The following is a 17,504-nucleotide window of genomic DNA, read 5'->3' on the forward strand; positions in this document are numbered from 1 at the left end:
CACACGCAGGTGTACGCTGGCACTGGCAGTCCAAGAGACAAGCCCAGGCACATACAAACAGACAGACAGATAGAGGGAGGTGACAGACACAAAAAAAGATCAAGGATGCTGAGAAGATGAGGCGGACACAGAGACACCGGAGAGACAGACAGTAGCCAGGAGGCAGGTGACTGGGAGCAGGCTGGGCAGAGAGGAGAGAGGCAGGGAGGGACAGGAGTGGCCAGGCCCAAGGCCCCAAGACTCCGACCAGAACCCTGAGCCCAGGTCTCAAGCACAGGGGCTGCTGCAGCAGTGAGCTGGGGTGTGGGGCATACTCAGGCCTAGGGTGCCCAGGACAGACGCCCATCACTGGGATCCTGATCTTGTGGAGTCCCGACCCATCCCATCTCTCCTCCTTTTGCTACAATCTCAAGTCACCCCCTTCTCTCTCCAGCTGCTCGTGCGCGCACGTGCGCACACTCACTCTCACACACACACACACACACACACTACTCCCCGTCTCTGGGTCTTTGCCTCTGTCCCTATATCTCTCCATTTCTGTATCTCTGTCTCACATTCTTTCTGTATCAACCTCTGCCCCTGGTCCTGCTCCTGGCTCCGCCATCTCTGTCTTAGGCGCCCTCTGCCTTCCTTGCCAGGTGAGGAGCCTCCTGGTAGACTCTCTCCTGGCCGGTCCTGGAGGGGTGTGCGTTCCAAGCCACAGCTGGGGGCCCCTCTCCCTCTGCCCAGGATCTTGAGGCGACAGGCAAAGAATCGGTGGCTCCCCGGGGGCGCCAGATGCACTGCTGGCAGAGGGAGGGAGTGAGGGGGTGGGGCTGGTGGTGGTGGGGAGCAGGCAGGCGCTGGGGGAGGGAGAGGAGCCTGCTGGCGAGGGTGTAGGGGGTGTGGCAGAATAGCCTGAGGGAAGGAAGTGAGAGGCTGGGCTGGGGTCCACCGGCAGGTGCATAATTAGTGTGTGTGTGTTGGAGAGGGGGCTGTGCTGGGCTTCAGGATGAGCGGCCCTGCAGGCGTGCATGCGCCACCTGGTGGGCAGATGGAGGCACAAGCCTCCTTCTCGCCAATCAACAATGATGCCCATTTTTCTCAGCAGAGTCGCTCTGCCCCTGCGCCTTTGCAGCCCTGGGGAGCCCCCGACGAATGGAGCATCTCAGAACTGGCTTGGAGGCTGAGGTTGGAGATGGGATCTCAGGGCTAAGAGGCAAGGGAGGGCTCTTGTTTCTAGAGGCGCCTAGACCCACAGCTTCCTCAAGAAAGGAGGAATAGACACGAAGTTTGACCAAGGAGGGAGGTGGAATGAAAGGCAGTGCTCCCCTTTCGGGAGTTGTAAGGGTTCTTTGCCACCTGTTTGCTGTTGAGGGGAGAGTGGGGCTCTAACCCTCTCTCAATCTTGGACAGTGTAAAGCTAGGTGACCTGCACAAGGTTCCCCGCTCTGGGCAGGGGTGAAGTAGACCTGGGACCCTTTTGAATGTAGCAGTCCTTTCCTGTCAACCCCTGGGATGTCTACAATGGTTGGTGAGCTGGGTCTGTTGGTGGCCTGCGGGGCTGGGCAAACTGGTCTTCCCAGCTCTCCTTCCCTCCAGGGCCCCCTTCTCCTGAACCCAGCGTTCTATCTCGGCATCTGATTAATTAGTCTCCACGAAGTGTGAGATGTTAGCGCTTCGAGAGCAACCACAGGCAGGGAGCTGTATGGGACCACCCTGAAGGATTAGAAGCCGTTCACAACCCCAGTGTGTTCCTTTCTTATGGGGGGGATTTCTCGCTGTGGGAGATCGTTTTGGGTAGGGGTGGTGGTGGTGTCCATAAAAGTGACAATGCAGACAAACAGATCTTGGAGTTAGTATCCTAGAGCCAGAGGGAACACAAGATCCAGAGAGAGAAAGTCACCCGCTCAAGGTCACACAGCCAGGAGAAACAGATCTTCCTCAAGTCCAGTGCCACCCCCACCCCCTGCCACAGTGAGACGACAGGGGGCAGCTCTCAGATGAGGGCACAGGTGACCAGACTCTCAGGCCCGCCTCCAGCACAGAGCATGGCTCCCTCTGGTGGCTGAAGCAGGCAAGCACAGCCCAGCTCCCAGAGTCTCACACTCATAGGTAGACACAAGTGGCTTTTTTCTTTTTTCTTTTTTTTTTACAATTTTATTTATAACAATATCTGTGTTATTTAGTTGTAAAGGAATTCAGCAAAAATTATTAAAACGTTCATGTCCCCAAAACGGGGCTGCCCGCTTGCCCTTCCTTGGTGTGCCCCACCTGCTCCACATCCCCAGGGGAGCGGATCCTGGGAGACTGTCAACCGAAGAGTCTCCAGCCCTGGGAGCCACGGAGGGGGCACTGGAGATGGGGGAGGGCCTGTCTGGGAGGGGTATTGAGCATGGCCATCTCAGAGGTACCCCTAGAGTGGGGGCTGGGGCTTGGGATGGCCTCCCCCAGAAGAACTAAAAAACTCCATCCTTTCCTTCCTATCTCAGCCAGAGCCAAATCTTCCAGAGAGGGGCAGCGAGGGACTCTCCCTCCCCAGAATTAGCCCTCAGGAAGCCAGGAGGGGTGGGGGGATGAGAAGGAGAGCCTTGACAAAGTGTCTTGTAAGGGGGGGGGGAGGCAGCACCACCAGCTCTCCCAGTGGGGGTGCGTTCTGATGGGAAGGTGGGAGGTGGGAACCCCTCATACCTGTCAGCTACAGGAGCCCCCTGAGCCCTCCCTGCCCGTCCTCCCTGAAGGCAGCAGAGGGGTGCTGAGGAGCAGGCAGGGAGGGGGAGAAGGGAAGAAATAATACTGTGCTCGCTTGCTCGCTTGCTCACTCACATATAAAAAGTAATTCCTTCATTTTTACATTTATACATCCCAGCAGCGCCGGAGAAGGGCTGGCTGGGCAGAAGAGGGGCTCATTGAAGGACTTCTCCAACAGGGGACAAGAGGCTCTCTGGGGGAAGTCCAATGGGGCAGGGCCCTATGCCAAGGGGTCCCCTATCTCGTCCTCAGGGCCCCGGCCCAGGAGTTCTCGCTTCTCGTCCGTGCTGGCCAGGGAATGGCGGCTGCCGTGACCACCCATGTAGAGTGTGGCGTACACGGGGTTGGTGAAGTTGGTGGGCTGCAAGGTGAGAGGGTTCAGGTGGGGTTCAGGGGCTGGGCTCTGTGGCCCGGGTACGCCACCGCTCACCTCCGTTCCATCATCCAACCCAACGCCCCTAGTCACCTCACCCACAGCCTCCTCCTCTCTCCTCCCAGCCCACCTTGTCAGGGTCCAAGGCAAAGTCAGCATCCAGTAGGCCCCCTACATCATCAGGCTCCCCGCCTTCGTACATCTTATACGTGGGGTTCCCAATCTCCACGTTCATGGCCCCATTGGTCATCCGCTGGTGCTGGAAGCCCTTGGCCCTGGGGAGAGGCAAGAGTATGACAGGGCAAGGATTCTGTTGGGTAAGCCTAGGGCAGTAAAATAATGGCCAGAATTTTCTAGACTCCCCATAACTCACCCTCGGACTCGCCGCTTGTACCAGAATACTGCTCCAGCTACTAGAAGCATCAGCAGCAGCAACAGCAGAGGGATTAGGATGGAGGCCATATCTAGAGCGGAGGAGGTTGGAAACTCAGTCAGAAAGGCCCAGGAGGCGCAAAGTCCCCTGGTTCCAGGCCCCCCACCCCCTGCCACTTACGTCCAGGCTGCTGTGGGCTGCCCACTTGCTCCTCGCACCGAGGTCCTGCCATGTGGGGTGGGCACCTGCAGACAGGAAGGGCAGAGCTGAGCAGGCGTGAGCTCCACAGCCACAGCTGCTAGGGAAACTGGGAGGGGCCTGGGGACCCTGAAGGACCCCTCAGATCTGGGGAAGGGGAGATGATCTAGGCCTCGGTGAGGCTCAGGCCCAACTCACTGGCACTCGGGCATCATTTTGCTGTTCATGGTGCAGGAGCCGCCATTGCTGCAGTGGCCAGCACAGGTCAGGCAGCTGGGGGCCACCCGGCCATCAGAGCAGCTGCAGGAAAGAGGGAGAGGCTGGGCAGGGCTGGTCGAGGGGCGTCAGAAGTGCTAGGGGGCGGCAGGGCTGGGAGGGGCGGGCTGGGGCACGAGACCGGGACAGGGCGGGCAGGCTGGGCAGCGCCCCACTCACTTGCAGGTGACGTCCCCACTCTGCTTGTTGACCACGCAGGCCCCGTCCAGGCAGCGGCTGCACTTGTTCACCTCGCACCTTGGCCCCTCAAAGTAGGCGGTGCAGCGGCACTGCCGGGAGCCGTCGGCAGCCATCTGGCACGTGCCAAAGTTCTCACAGTAGCCAGAGCACTGCCCTGTGGTTTGGGGGGGAGAGGAGGTGTGGGGGGAGCTGGACACCTGAGGGGACCCCCCAGGTCTTTTGGGTGACTCCCACCTCCTCCTGAGCCCCCTGCGGGCCCCACGTCACAGGCTCCAGGCTATGAGGACATCCCCGAGCATCCTGACAGGGCACTGCTTTTGCTTGAATAATCCTGATGCCAGAGGGCTCACTACCTCGGGGAAAGTGTGGCGACACCAGCACGGGGAGCACCAGCAGACTGGGCCTGGCTGAGCTGTGAATGGCCTCCTTGCCTACAGCTTGCCCCTGTGACCACCGCTGCCATCATCCCCTGCCCCCGGGCCCAGGCTTGGCTCACTCACGGTACTGGCAGCGGTCACCCAGGAAGCCAGGAAGGCATCGGCACTGGGGCTGGTTGCCCTGGTTGACAGTGCAGGTGCTGTTGTTGGCACAGTGGCCCGCACACACCTGCTGGGTGCATTTGGGGCCCGTGAAGCCCGTGGGGCACCGGCACGTGGGCATGCCTGGCGGGAGAGGACGTGTGAGTGGGATGGTGGCCCACTGAAGTCCCCAGCCCTACTGCAGAGCAATGGGACAGGCGGACAGCAGAGGGCCAGGACCCTGGGGTGGGGACGGGAGGCATGAGGGGAGGCAGAGGTGACGTGGGAGGGCGGGGGCTGGGGATTTGCCCCGACGCAGGTCGGGGAGGCTGGGTCAGGGGCCAGGAGCAGTCCTGGTGGGAGAGCTGTAGGCCATACCAGAGGGGGAGGCGGCGCAGGTGCCCCCGTTGCGACAGTGCTCCCAACACTGGTCCAGCTCGCACTTGTCGCCTGTGTAGCGGGGCTGGCAGCGGCACTTGGGCTGCCTCCGCGCGTTGAGGAAGCAGCTGCCCCCGTTGAAGCACTGCAGGTTACAGGTGCCGGGCCGCGGAGCTGCAGGAGGGACCGTCAGGGCAGAGCCAGGGGACAAGGGGGTTTCAGGGGCCACAGAGATGAGGGTTCTGGGGCCTGGGGTGGGGACTTAGGGAGGGGTGTGAGTGTACCATCTGGTGGGGGCGTTGGCGAGGGCACGGCCACGCAGGTGCCATTGTCCAGCCGCTTCCCATTGGGACAGGTGCAGACAGGCCCACTGGGGCTCAGCAGGCAGAGCCACTCGCACTTCTTGCGGTCACAGGGGTTGGTCACTGCAGACATGGGAGGATGCTGAGCCCTGGGGACCCAGAACCCTGCCCTGCCCACCAGGCCTGAGGCCACAGCTTGGAGACAGTGCCCCAGGCCTCCCCTGCCCCAGCCTGGGCTCTCCCTCTCTGCCCACCTTCAGGCTGCTTGTGCTGGTGGTACAGGACCACGTCGGAGGCGTGGCTCAGGCCCCCGGTCAGGTTGATCAACGGGCTGTGTCCAAACTTATGGATCTTGAAGACACGATTATTGATGTAGGTGACGCCATAGATGTAATCCTCGAAGACATCGATGCTGAAGGGGTGACTTAGGCCTGGAGGAGGAGGAGGAGGAGGAGGAAGGGGGGGGGGGAGGAGGAGGAGGAGACTCAGGCCCGGGCTGCATTCTCCAGGACACCGGTCCCCATAGCTCCCAGACACTTCAAACTCAACAGGTCCCAAACCAAACTACCCCCAACCTGTTCCTCCTCCTGTGGCCACCACTGGCTAAAGGTCCCATCAGCCCTAGACTTCCGGGGTCAGGATCCACTTCTGCTCCCTCTCCCCACATTTGCTAAGTTCCTACTGCCACCTATGTTGCCTCTGTGCAGCTCAATACCCATTGGTAGAACGAACGAATGGACAATGGGCCAGAGGGTCAGGGTGGGCCTCGGGCCTGCAGGGCTGGTGCAGGGGGAGTCCAGTTGGGAGAGGCATGGAAGGCACTGCAGGATTATTGGGGGTCACGCCGAGGAGGACAGTAGGTGCTGGGTGAGGCCTTGGGCTCAGTGGGGAGGACGGGAGGCCCGAGGTCAGGGCTGGCCGAGGCTGCTCTGAGACTCGGACCTCGTTTGCTGTCAGCAGCCACGATGGGGTCCGTGCCATTGAGCCGGATGCTGCCGATGACTGAGAGCTTGGCATCCGCCCAGTAGAGCCGTTCGTTGTGATAATCCACGGCCAGGCCTGGAGGGGGCAGAGAGCACGGTGAGGGCCCAGCCTCTCCCATCCCAGGCTGAGGAGACAGCAGAACTGTCTCTGTGTTTGGGACAGCTCCAGCCTGTTCCCCTGACCACTCCCAATCACCTCTTCTGGGAAAAGCCTCCATAGCCTATCCGCCCCATCCCCTCCCCTCCCAGCCGCTTCCCTTCCCAGCTTTCATGTGACCTCAGTGAGCCCACCCCTCCCACAGCCCCTGCCCCCTGCCGCCACGGACCTGTGGGCCACTGGATGTTGTCCTGTACCAATGTCTCGCGCAGGGTCCCATCCATGGCTGCTGTTTCAATCTTGGGGTGGTTCCCCCAGTCTGACCAGTACATGGTGCTGGGGAGGGAGAAGCGGTGAGTGTGGGTAGGACCTGAGGCTGCCAAGGGAGGCTGACCAAAGTGGGCCACCAGATTCTGGCCTGGGCACAGGGACTGCTGGGTGTTGGGAGGAGAGTGTTGTGTGTGCTCCTCCCGAGAGGACTGGGGGAGTTGGCTCCTGGCCAGGTTAAGGAGCTTTTACTCTAGAACCACAATGTGCTGACAGGAGTCATCCAGCTGGGCAGAGCTGCTCCTGGAGCAGGGAAGAAGCCCAGAACTTGGCTGCCCGTAACAGCTAGCCAGGTGGTGGTCAGGCCCCTACCCAAGCAGGCCAGCTGGGAGGCCTGGGAGGGCCAGGGCTGGGGGCAGCTCGGAAGGCCCAAGGGCCCGAGGAGGACTCCTGCCCCAGGCTGGTCTGGGAGGGGAAGAACACGCCTGGGGATGCTGGGCCCCTGCCCTCACCGGATGCCTCCCCCAGGACCCCTGCCCACCCCCGCAGCGGGTCCACCACAATAGCGTGGGGCTCGTCAATCATGCCCGAGATGAGTGTCTTCCGGTTCTCGCCCTTCATCTGCGCCACCTCAATCACATCGCGGCCAGAGTCGGTCCAGTACACGTTCCCGGCCACCCAGTCGATGGCGATGCCCCTTGGCATCTTGAGCCCTGAAATCTGAGTGAGGGCGTCACAGTTTCAGGGCTACCACCTGTTGTCTTCCTGCCCATTACCAGCCCCGCCCCCCCACCAGCCTGTCCCTGCTAAAAAGTCATCCCAGACTGAGAGCCAGTCTCCTGGCTTTGAAGAGTCAACTGACACTTTTCTCATGGGCCATACGTAGGGCCTTCACAGGTTTCCCTGGATTAGCTATTATTACCCTGCTTTATTGAGGAACAAAGTGAGCCCAAAGAGGTTAGCTAGGTTGGCCGAGATTGACACAGTGGTGGCAGTGACAATCAGGAAGTGAATGAGGCTCTGATGGCGAAGGCCAGTGTGCCCATTGTGCCCTGTGCCTCGGGTACAACATGGCAGGGCCAACCACTGATAATTCCCCCTGCTCCGTCTGCCTGTCTTCCGGGCCTCACTGCCCTCGCCCTCCAGTCTCACCTTCGCCTCCTCCCACTGTCCTTTTCAAACTCGGCTCTTTGGAATCTTCCCACCCAGCCCATGCCCCTGCATGGATCCCACCCCAGGCCTGGTGCTCACATTGAGGTGGGTGACGCCCCGGTCAATCTGTCGCCGGTGGCGATTAGAAGTGGTGGGAGGCGCGGCAGGTGGCAGGCTGCGGTAGGAGATGGTGCCCGTGTGCCAGTTGGTCCAGTAGACGCGGCCAGCCTTGACGTGGACATCCATGGCATCGATGCGGACACTCTCGTCACCCTGGAAGGCCTGCTCGTAAGCCGAATGGGGGTGACTGGGGAACAGGCTGCGGATCTCATTGTCATCAGCGATGTACAGGACCTGATACTCAGAGCCTGGAGGGGCAAGAGGCCAGATGTCAGTGGGGGGAGGCAGGGGCAGGAGGCCAGGGCTGGGGGCTGTTGGGCCTGGTGTTGGGAGGAACGTGCCTGGGATGTGCTCGCCTCCCCACCCCAGCCCCTTGCACACTAACAATGTCTTCTCTGATAAAACCATTTGCCTCAGCCAGGAACCTCTGCTCACCTGCCCCAGTGCTGGGCTTAAGGGCTCCAGTCTCAGCCCTGGGAACCTCCTTCCTCTTCTCCCTGAGCTGATCTAGTGTGACCTGCTACTCCCGAGAGCTGTCCCTGCTCCTCCAGCCTCAGGGACTTCTGCCTCCTCATGGCCTCTGGCTGGCATCGCCACGATCTCTGCTACATACCACCTGCTCTGTGCATATGCATGTGGGGGCGGATGAGCACAAGTGTGGAGGGGTGTAGTATGCACGGGCATGTGAGTGAGTGCACCTGGCTGTGTTTGGTGGGGTTGTGTCTATACACACACCCTCGTGTGTGCATGGGTGTGTGTGGGTGTCAGTACACAGGCAAGTGGAAGGTGCAAGTGTGTGTCAAAGCATATGCGGGAGTAGAACTTACATGTTCTCACCAGAAAAAAAAAAAGAAATATGTGAGGTGATGAAAGTGTCAATTAACTTGATGGAGGGAATCCTTCTCCGTGGGGTATGTGTATCAAATCACCACCTTGTACACATTAAATATCTGACAATTTTGTCAATTATACCTCAATAAAGCTGAAGAAAGAAGCATCATGGGAATACGTGGGTGGGATGCCCTTGACTGTACGTGTGCAACGCGTATCTCTGCGCTCTCCTCCTCGGAGTGCTGGGTGAGGAGGCGTGTGTGGCGTGTGTGCTGCCCCCAGCCCACACTTCCTCAGCCCCGGGACCTGGCCCTCTGCACACAGCCAGCACTGTGCGCAAAAAGCTGCACCTGTGGGTCTGGAGTTCCGTGCTTGGCAAGGGGGTCTGCGGGAAAACAGCCCATTCCCGGTCGCCCCTGTTTTATACCCTGGCGTTGCACAGCCCCGCCCGCTCTTTCTGTCCTCTCCCGGCTCCCGTACCTTCAGCCTTGCACGTGTTGTGCGTCTTCATGAAGTTGCGCGCGCAGCTGCACAGGTGGCCGCCTTTGGTGTTGTTGCAGAGCTGCGAGCAGGTGCCGAAGCGTAGGCACTCGTTGATGTCTGGGGGTGACATGGGGGGGGTCAGGGGGAGTCCTGCGGCTGGGGATTCTGCCCACCCCCTCGGGGCCCCGCCTTCCTACCCTGGCAACCGGGTTGGCCTGGCACAGTGTGGAAGCCAGCGCGGCAGGCGCAGTAGGCGGCCTTCTCGGTGCGCACGCAGCGCGCCTCATCCCCACAGATGCTGGCGTTGGTGGCGCAGCTGGTCAGCTTGGGGTCTGTAGGGAACAGAGTGTGTCCTCCTCCCTGAGCCACCCCAGGCCTGGGCTTCGGTTCTCGGCCCCTTCCCAGCGGCCCCGCCGCCCCGCACGCTCGTCGTACCGATGCTGCAGTCCTCCTCGTCAGAGCCGTCCCCGCAGTCATCGAACATGTTGCAGCGCAGTGAGGAGGAGAGGCAGCGCTGGTTCCGGCACAGAAACTCCTTCTTGTCTTTGCAGTGGGGGGTCTGGGCCGTGGGGGGCTCTGGGGAGGGTGGGGGCTTCAGGTCCTGGGTATTCACCACCCTGGCCCTCCTCCCACAGGAACCCCCAGTCAGCCACGGCTACAGGTGGGTCCCAAGCCTGGCTCTTTATCAAGCTTCAGGGGAAGTGAGTTAAACACTCAGATTCCCAGTCTCCATCTCAAGACCAAGGGGGCCAGGAAGCCTCGGTGCCTTCCCCAGGGGTTTCTCTCTCCCAAGGAGGGGCCCCCAGGCTCCCAGCAACGGGCGAGGACACTCCCTAGACACAGCTCCCACCTGGCCCACCCCTCCCCCTGTGCAGCACGCAACTCTAGGCCCCCCAGGCGCCCTCTCACTGGCCCCTGCTCACCGCAGTCCTCCTCATCAGTCCCATCCCCGCAGTTGTCGGTGCCGTCGCATTGGCGCCCGATCCACAGGCAGACGCGGTCATTCTTGCAACGGAAGGGCCGGTTCGGAGGGCACACGAACTGGGCTGCGGCCGTGGGAGGAGACAGCCGGAATCAGCCTCGGCGGGCGGGCCACGCGCCCGTGGGGAGCATGAGAGCCCCGCCCCTGCCCCCACCGCCCCGTCCCCCCCTGAGAGTCGCCCCACCCTCGAGCCTTACCGCACTCCTCCGGGTTCTCGTCTGAGTTGTCCCCGCAGTCGTCCTCGCCGTCGCACTTCCATGCCAGCGGCTTACACAGGGTGTTATTGCACTGGAACTCGTCCAGGGGGCAGGTCCGCACTGGGCGCCAGGGGGAGCAAAAGCAAAGCATGAGCCCTGAGCTCCAGGCTGCTGGGGGCAGGGTCTTGCCCAGACCCCTCCCTCCACAGGTGGAGGCCCAGAGGGGTCACCAGGCAGGCAGTGGTGCAGCCAGATTGAACCCGGGTCTCCTAATTTTCTACCAGCTGGGCAGCGGGGCAGAACTCCCTCCTCTGGTATTTAAGGGAGACGAAGAGACCTTTTTGGGGAGGAGTGTCCAGAGGGGTCCAGAGGGCCCTGTTCTCTGGTGGTTGTGGCAGGGCACTAGGGCCTGCTGTAGTTCAATGGCAGATACAGAGGAGCAGCACTGGGCTGGGAGTCAGGAGACCTGGGGTCCAGTCCCTGTCCTCAGCCCACCAGGGCACAGCCAGGATGTCTGCCCTCACTGCTGGGGTCTCTGCACCAAGCCCCGACCTTCTCTCACTGGGCTTCACACTCCCCGGGGGGCTGCGGAGCCCAGGCAGGTCCACGGGGGCCACTGCTGCCTCACTGCCCCAGGAAAGGAAAGGGAGCAGGACTTTGTTTCTTGGGGCAGTGACTGTCTTGCAGAACTTGTGGGGTGGTGCCTGGATGGACACAGCCCACCAGTTTCTGCTAGATTTCAGCCTGACTGGCTCCTTGACTAAGGGCTGTTGTGGGGGGCGGGTGGGAGGGCTGGGGGCCAAGGAAGGGCTCACCGCCAGTGCCACAGGCCTCCTCGTCACTGCCGTCCATGCAGTCAGCATCTGCATCACAGCGCCAGCGCAGGGGGATGCAGTGGCCACTCTTGCACTGGAACTGGTCCATATCACAGCGGGGGGTGCAGTCTTTCTGTGGGCACAGGAGCAGCATCCCGGTCAGATCTGGGCACCCCTGTGGCCCTGCCCTGACTCTTCTGAGGCCATCCCTCCCTCTTCTGGTCTCCCTGCCTACCTCATCTGAGCCATCAGCACAGTCATGATCCCCATCGCATTTCCAGCGCCCAGCGATGCAGCGGCCGTTGGCACAGGAGAACTCACTCTCAGAGCAGGGCCGAGGGGCTGAGGAAGGACAGGGGAGAGACAGGCCCCAGGAGGGTGGGCATAGGGACTCATCCCTCGAGGGCATTTCCAGCCCTGGGCAGAGTGATACCCCCCATCCCTGTGTCCCTGAAGGCCACAGCTGACTGGCATAATGACCAAGATGCTCAACCAATCCTGGGCAAGCCAACTGGCTGTCCTCATGGGACCATCGAGGCACAGAGGGTGCTTACACTCACCCCTCTGGGGCTGACACACGTGAGAGGGCATGGGTCCCTGGCCCTGCCCTCAGGACGGACTATGTGTGGGGAGGGGGAGGGGGCATACCACTAAGACAAGCACCAGGGTTTAGGGGGAGGCCAGTCAAGGACAATGGGCTGAGCACAGCACGGGGACGGGTGGGCTCGGGGGCAGCGGCAGGGGTGTGGTGGGAGCACGGGCACGTCCGAGACACCTACCTCTGCACCCCCGAGAGGACAGTGTGAAAATGGAGAGAAACATGAGATGAGGTGAAATGGCACAAACTCAAAAACACAACATGGAGCGGGGGTGAGGAGGGAGGGGCTCCTGACCCCCAGCCCCGGGGGGTGGCCACCGGCCCTTGTGCAGCCTGGTGGCGGTAGGGGCAGGGCTGCTGAGAGGGTGGATCCAGAGGTCTCCTGGGGAGGGCAGCTGTGGGCTGGGTGGGGAGGGGTGGGGACATACTGCAGCTCTCCTCGTCGGAGTTGTCCCCACAGTCGTTGTCGTAGTCACACTGCCAGCGGCCAGGCACACAGCGGTTGTTCTTGCAGCGGAACTGGTAGGGCTCACAGGTGCGCTCGTCTGGGGAGGAGAAGAGAGGGGGCAGAAGGCGGGCAGTCAGGGACGGAGTAGGGGGCAGACATCAGGATCTCAGACAGGCGTGGTCGGGATGGCCAGGAATGGGAGAGTGGGCATTCCAGCCTGAGAAAGGTCAGCAATGGCAAGCCCAGACAGTGTTCTGAGATGTGGGGTCCACACGGAGGATATGGGGCAGGAGGGACACAAGTTGGGAAGCTGCTTGGGGGAAGGGATTAATAGATCCCATAGGGTGGGCAGAGGAGATTTAACACAGGTATGTGCTGAGGATGTCTTGTGGGGCAGGGACAGGGGAATTAGGCAGGAGGTGGTGGGCACAGGAAGCCCAGTGCCAGGCCATGCAGACCCAATCAGCAGGCAGCCCAGCCCTCCCCAACCCGTGGGAGCCACCCCACCCTACCCAGGCAGGATGCCTGCCCCAGCGGGGTGGGGCTCGGCCCCCTGCTCACCGCACTCCTCCTTGGGCTCGTCGGAGCCGTCCCCCGCAGTCGTCCTCTCCGTCACACTTCCAGCGTGCCGGGATGCAGCGGCCCGAGTCCTTGCAGCGGAACTCGTCCACACCGCAGGTCATCTGGGCTGCAAGGGGGCCCGATGGTGAGGGGAGGCTCCTTTCAGGAATGTGCTGTGAGGGTGGGGGAGTGGGTGGGAGCGGCCACCGTGGGGTGGCGTGTGGGGCGGTGGGAGTAGCGGGCACTGGGGGGGAAGGGTGGGCTCTCTGCGGGAGGCGGGCGCCAGGCAACTCACTGCAGTTGGCGGGCTCGTCGCTGCCGTCCACACAGTCGTTGTCCCGGTCACAGACCCAGACACGGGGGATGCAGCGCTTGGTGATGGAACACTGGAACTGGTTGGGGGCACAGGTTACCTCGGCTGCGGGGGGGAGGGGGAGAGAATGAAAACCTGCCATCCTGCCTCCCACCACCATTCAGACCACCAGCTTCTCCCTCTTCCAAGCCCAGGGCCTGGTCCTGCCAGCAACTCTTGGGAGGAAGGGACAGTTTATCTCCAACTCTGGTGCTTTTGGTTTTCTGGATCTGCACCTGTCTACACCGAGCATGATGATTTTCTGAGCAAACCTAGGCCCACCCACATCATTTCTTTTGCCCATCTGATGACACTACTTGAGAGCAGCAGGGCCCCTGGATGAAGCGGGGTAGATCTCAATGTGAACGGCGAGTCTGTGCCATGTCTCCCCCGCCCGCCCGTCCCGGCCGTGGCTCCGGGCACTCACGGCAGTCCCTCTCGTCCTCCCCGTCCCCGCAGTTGTCCTGCCCGTTGCAGCGGAAGATGCCAGGAATACAGCGGTTGGTGTTGGTGCACTTGAACTGACTGGGCAGGCAGACGTGGATGTCTGTGGGGTGGGAGGAGCGGGGGGTGAGCAATGGCGGATTGAGGGCTCAGGGACGGGGGGGGGGGGGCGCCCCAGCCCCTGCAGGTTCAGGGCCTGGAGCAGCAGGAGTCCAGCCTGGAGCGGAGGCTGCTGCGGGCTGGGCTTCCTGGGCCTTGGAGTGCAGTACAAAACCCCCAAATCCCGGGGAGGGAGGGCAGCACTTTACCACAGTTGGCCTCGTCACTGTTGTCCTGGCAGTCGTTGTCGCCGTCACAGATGAAGGCAGGGTTCGTGCAGATGCCTGTCGAGCACTGGAACTGTCCCGGGCGGCACTTGAACTCGGCTGCCGGGAGGGGAGGCTCAGTGTCACAAGGGCCGGGGGTGGGCGCGGCCACTCAGGGCCTTGGGCGTCAGGCTGCCCCGACTGGGGACCCTCTCGCCGCCCCGCCCTGGGCACTCACGACAGTCGGGGGGCTCGTCCGAGTGGTCCCCGCAGTCGTCCTCCGTGTCACACTTCCACCAGAAGGGGATGCACTTGTCGTTCTTGCACACAAACTGAAGGGCAGGCGGGGCAAGAGGGGTTGGTGGGGGTCTGGGGAGCTCAGGAGGTTTTCTTTCGAGGGGCTGGGTCAGGGTATTTTGGGGGGAGGTTGAGCTGGGTGGAGCGTTGGGATATGGCGAGTGCAGGAAGGCCAGGCGAGGGCTATCCGTGTTGGGGAAAGTGTAGAGGTCAGGGTTGGGGGTGTGGGTGAGGGGGGGGTCAGGGTCAGGGTGTGGGGGTGTTTGTGTGAGGTGACAGGTGTAAAAGTATTGCTGTGGGGAGACAAGAGGTAGGCAAGAGATGTGGGGGTGTTAGCATGGGAAAACCAGATGCGTGAGGACATCAGAGCAGGTGTGGGGGCCAAGGAGTGGGGTACTGGTGTGGGGGAGGGAAACGAGGCATTGGCGAATGGGGTCGAGGGGAAGGGCCCCACCTGGCTCGCCGTGCAGTTGGACACACAGGTGCGCCCGTCACCGCCCAGGTAGAAGTTGGTGGGACAGGCACATTTGTGGCCGCCCCCGGGGGACAGTAGGCACAGGTTGCTGCAGCCGCCATTGTTGATCTTGCAGGGGTGATTGGGCACTGCCAGAGAAAAAGGGGTCAAAGGGCAGCTGGCTGGCCCCAGCGTATGGACCACTGCTCCCCTGGCCACTGGCTTCTGGTGGAGAGAAGGCAGCATGTGCTGGTAGCACTTCTCTGGTCTTTCAAGGGCTGCTGAGCCCACTCCATCCTGGGCAGAGGCGGGGTGGATCCAGACCACCCCGGCAGAGGGAGGTGGATCCTCCCTCTCAGGAGGGAGCTGGAGCCAGAGACAGGAAAGGCCTCTCTCGAGGTCCAAGGATCAGGCTTGGCCTGAAGCCTGCACACTGCCTCACCTGTCCCTCCCTCGGCTATGGCCTGCCTGCCTCTGGTGTCCCACCTCGGTGGTCTGCACCCAGACCCGCCCTGCCTGACGGGCCTCAGGGCCTTGCTGCTCCAAGATTCCAGGGCTGGACCCAGGCTGCCCACCTGAGAGCCAGACCCTAGCCTGTCTCCAGCCTCCCGAATCTCCCAGGGTCTGGCAAGCACTGCCCAGTCAAGGCTGGGGAAAGGGTGGGCAGGAACCCCTGCTGACACTGTGGGGGTCCCAACCCTGCCGGGGCCCCATCCCACCCTGGGGTCCCCGTGCCTGGCTCACCCTTCACCTGCTCCCACCCCTTGGCTGCTCACCGTCCGGCTGGCGCAGGGCGTGGAAGACGTGCAGGTCCATGGGCCGGTGCAGGGTGCTGATGAGGAGCGTCTTGTTGGTGCCCGTGGTCTTGTGGGCTCGGTTGATGGACTTTGTCTCCCAGTCGGTCCAGTAGACGTAGTCCTCAAACAGGGTCAGTGCGAAGATGTGCGGGATGTCCTGGCTCAGCACTGCAGACGGGGAGGGGACAGGCCCGGAAGCGGTCAGCGCCATGGACATACTGGGCGCCTTCCCTACTGGACCTCCTTAACTCCACAACAGGCCTGTGAGGTGGGCGCCAGCCCCATGTCCGGTGGTTAGGTGGCTTCCCCAGGTCGCACAGCTAATGAGCGGCAGAGCCGGAGCTCAGATGCAGGCTGCTGGACTGCAGGTTCCTGCTCCACAATAGTATATGGTTTCCCATCAGGAAGTGCGGGGGAGCTGAAGTACCCCAACCCCAAGCCTGCAATCCCACCTTCCTTGGAGCCCAGTCCTCCGGAACTGTGCATGGGAAGGGGCCTCTGTCTCTCCCTCCCGAGGGAGCTGATGGTGGCCTCGTGCTGGGGCCAGTCCACGGGGTGTGCCCTGGGGAGCTCTGAACCCCCACATTCCTGCTGGGTGGTGTCCTCAGACCATGCCCTCTGGCTTTTATGCCCGCTCTTGCCCCAAAGGCCTGATCCCCTGTAGCTTCAGACTCCCATGCCCAGCAGGTCTGCTGTGCCCGGGCAGCCTCACTGGCGCACTAACCAACGTGACGATTGGAGCCGTCCAGGCTGGCAAACTCGATGTAGTCCTCACGGGCATCGGCCCAGTAGATGCGCTCCGTGACGTAGTCCAGGGTCAGGCCGTTGGGCCACGTGATCTTGGTGTCCACGATGACGCTGCGGCCGGACCCATCCATGCCGATGCGGCCGATCAGTGAGTGGTCACCCCAGTCTGTCCAGTACAGGTACCTGGCAGGTGGGTGGGCAGTGAGTCCCGAGGGATCCAGGGACTGGTCCCACAAGGGAGGCTGGGCCTGGAGGCCTGAGCACACCACCCGCTTTCAGGGGCTCTTCCAGCCCTCCCAGCCCACGTACCCGTTCTGCACATCCACCACCAGAGCCCTGGGCTCACGGAGGCCAGAGCTGACCAGCACCGTCCGATAAGCCCCGTTGAGCTTGGACACTTCGATGGTGTCCCGGCCTTTGTCACACCAGTACAGGTTGCCGCCCACCCAGTCCACAGCCAGCCCATCAGGGTTGCTGAGGCCTGTCCGGTGCAGTACCTGTGGGCAGGGGCAGGGGAGAAAGAGCCCTGGGTGACCTGGGGCAGGACCCTCAGCCTCTCTGAGCTCAGCTTCCCCCTGTGTAAAGTGGCGAGCTTGGCTGGGAGGACAACGGATAGAAAGTGCCCAGCCCGGGCCTGGTGTCAGCCAAGGCTCTAGGACTCTGGAAGAGAGAGACCAGACCCCAAACCCCACCGTGCCTGGGAGCATAGGCTTACGGGAGGTCAGACATAAGGGGGACTTAGTGCTCATCAGGGAGATGAAGAGGGCTCGCCTAGAGCTCGAGCTCTGGGCTCGAGTCAGCAGTGACTCAGCGGGGAAGGGGTGAAGGCAGTAATTCAGTGGGTGGGTGGGCAGAAGGGGAGATGGCCTTGAACCAGAGAGACAGAGAGAGCCTGGGGCTGGGCCCTGGGGCTGGACCTCTGGCCTCCAGCCCAGTTTGCCCACTGAGGCGGGCTGTACCTGCACGTTGCTCCCGTTAAGGTGCATTCTCCGGATCATGCTGCCCTGGGTCGTCACGTCCGTCCAGTAGATCATCTGCTCTCGGTAGTCAAAGTCCAAGGCGACAGCGTTGTTCAGTCCCTGGATTTGGGGAGTGGGGAGAAGGATGGCTGTGGGTCAGGACAGGGGTGGTTGCAGAGGTCAGTAGGGGGTGACAACCCTGGGCCCAGGTGGGGAGCACGAGGGGGCTGTCCTGGGTAAGGAAAGTGACTCTGGGCCTGGGGAGGCGGGCGAGGGCGAGGAGGGCC

General features: G+C 62.1%; 1 protein-coding gene across 1 annotated transcript in view; it reads right to left on the reverse strand.

The window, feature by feature from the left end:
* Positions 1–2,116: 2,116 nt before the first annotated feature.
* Positions 2,117–17,504, reverse strand: part of LRP1 (LDL receptor related protein 1) — an 80,770-nt gene continuing 65,382 nt past the window's right edge. The window contains 33 exon segments of the mRNA XM_058557863.1: positions 2,117–3,091; positions 3,234–3,378; positions 3,477–3,567; positions 3,657–3,721; positions 3,873–3,974; positions 4,110–4,284; positions 4,631–4,792; positions 5,027–5,200; positions 5,311–5,451; positions 5,583–5,759; positions 6,271–6,387; positions 6,638–6,744; positions 7,217–7,395; positions 7,927–8,195; positions 9,259–9,378; positions 9,459–9,593; positions 9,697–9,837; positions 10,185–10,307; positions 10,441–10,560; positions 11,256–11,388; positions 11,491–11,597; positions 12,282–12,398; positions 12,863–12,896; positions 12,898–12,989; positions 13,158–13,280; positions 13,642–13,761; positions 13,967–14,083; positions 14,202–14,295; positions 14,715–14,863; positions 15,491–15,679; positions 16,236–16,441; positions 16,568–16,755; positions 17,218–17,337. Of these exon segments, the coding sequence (XP_058413846.1) occupies positions 2,951–3,091; positions 3,234–3,378; positions 3,477–3,567; positions 3,657–3,721; positions 3,873–3,974; positions 4,110–4,284; positions 4,631–4,792; positions 5,027–5,200; positions 5,311–5,451; positions 5,583–5,759; positions 6,271–6,387; positions 6,638–6,744; positions 7,217–7,395; positions 7,927–8,195; positions 9,259–9,378; positions 9,459–9,593; positions 9,697–9,837; positions 10,185–10,307; positions 10,441–10,560; positions 11,256–11,388; positions 11,491–11,597; positions 12,282–12,398; positions 12,863–12,896; positions 12,898–12,989; positions 13,158–13,280; positions 13,642–13,761; positions 13,967–14,083; positions 14,202–14,295; positions 14,715–14,863; positions 15,491–15,679; positions 16,236–16,441; positions 16,568–16,755; positions 17,218–17,337 (4,473 nt within the window). The 3' untranslated portion in view covers positions 2,117–2,950.

Source organism: Diceros bicornis, chromosome 17 (genome assembly GCF_020826845.1).
Source record: "Diceros bicornis minor isolate mBicDic1 chromosome 17, mDicBic1.mat.cur, whole genome shotgun sequence".
Classification (NCBI taxonomy): domain Eukaryota; kingdom Metazoa; phylum Chordata; class Mammalia; order Perissodactyla; family Rhinocerotidae; genus Diceros; species Diceros bicornis.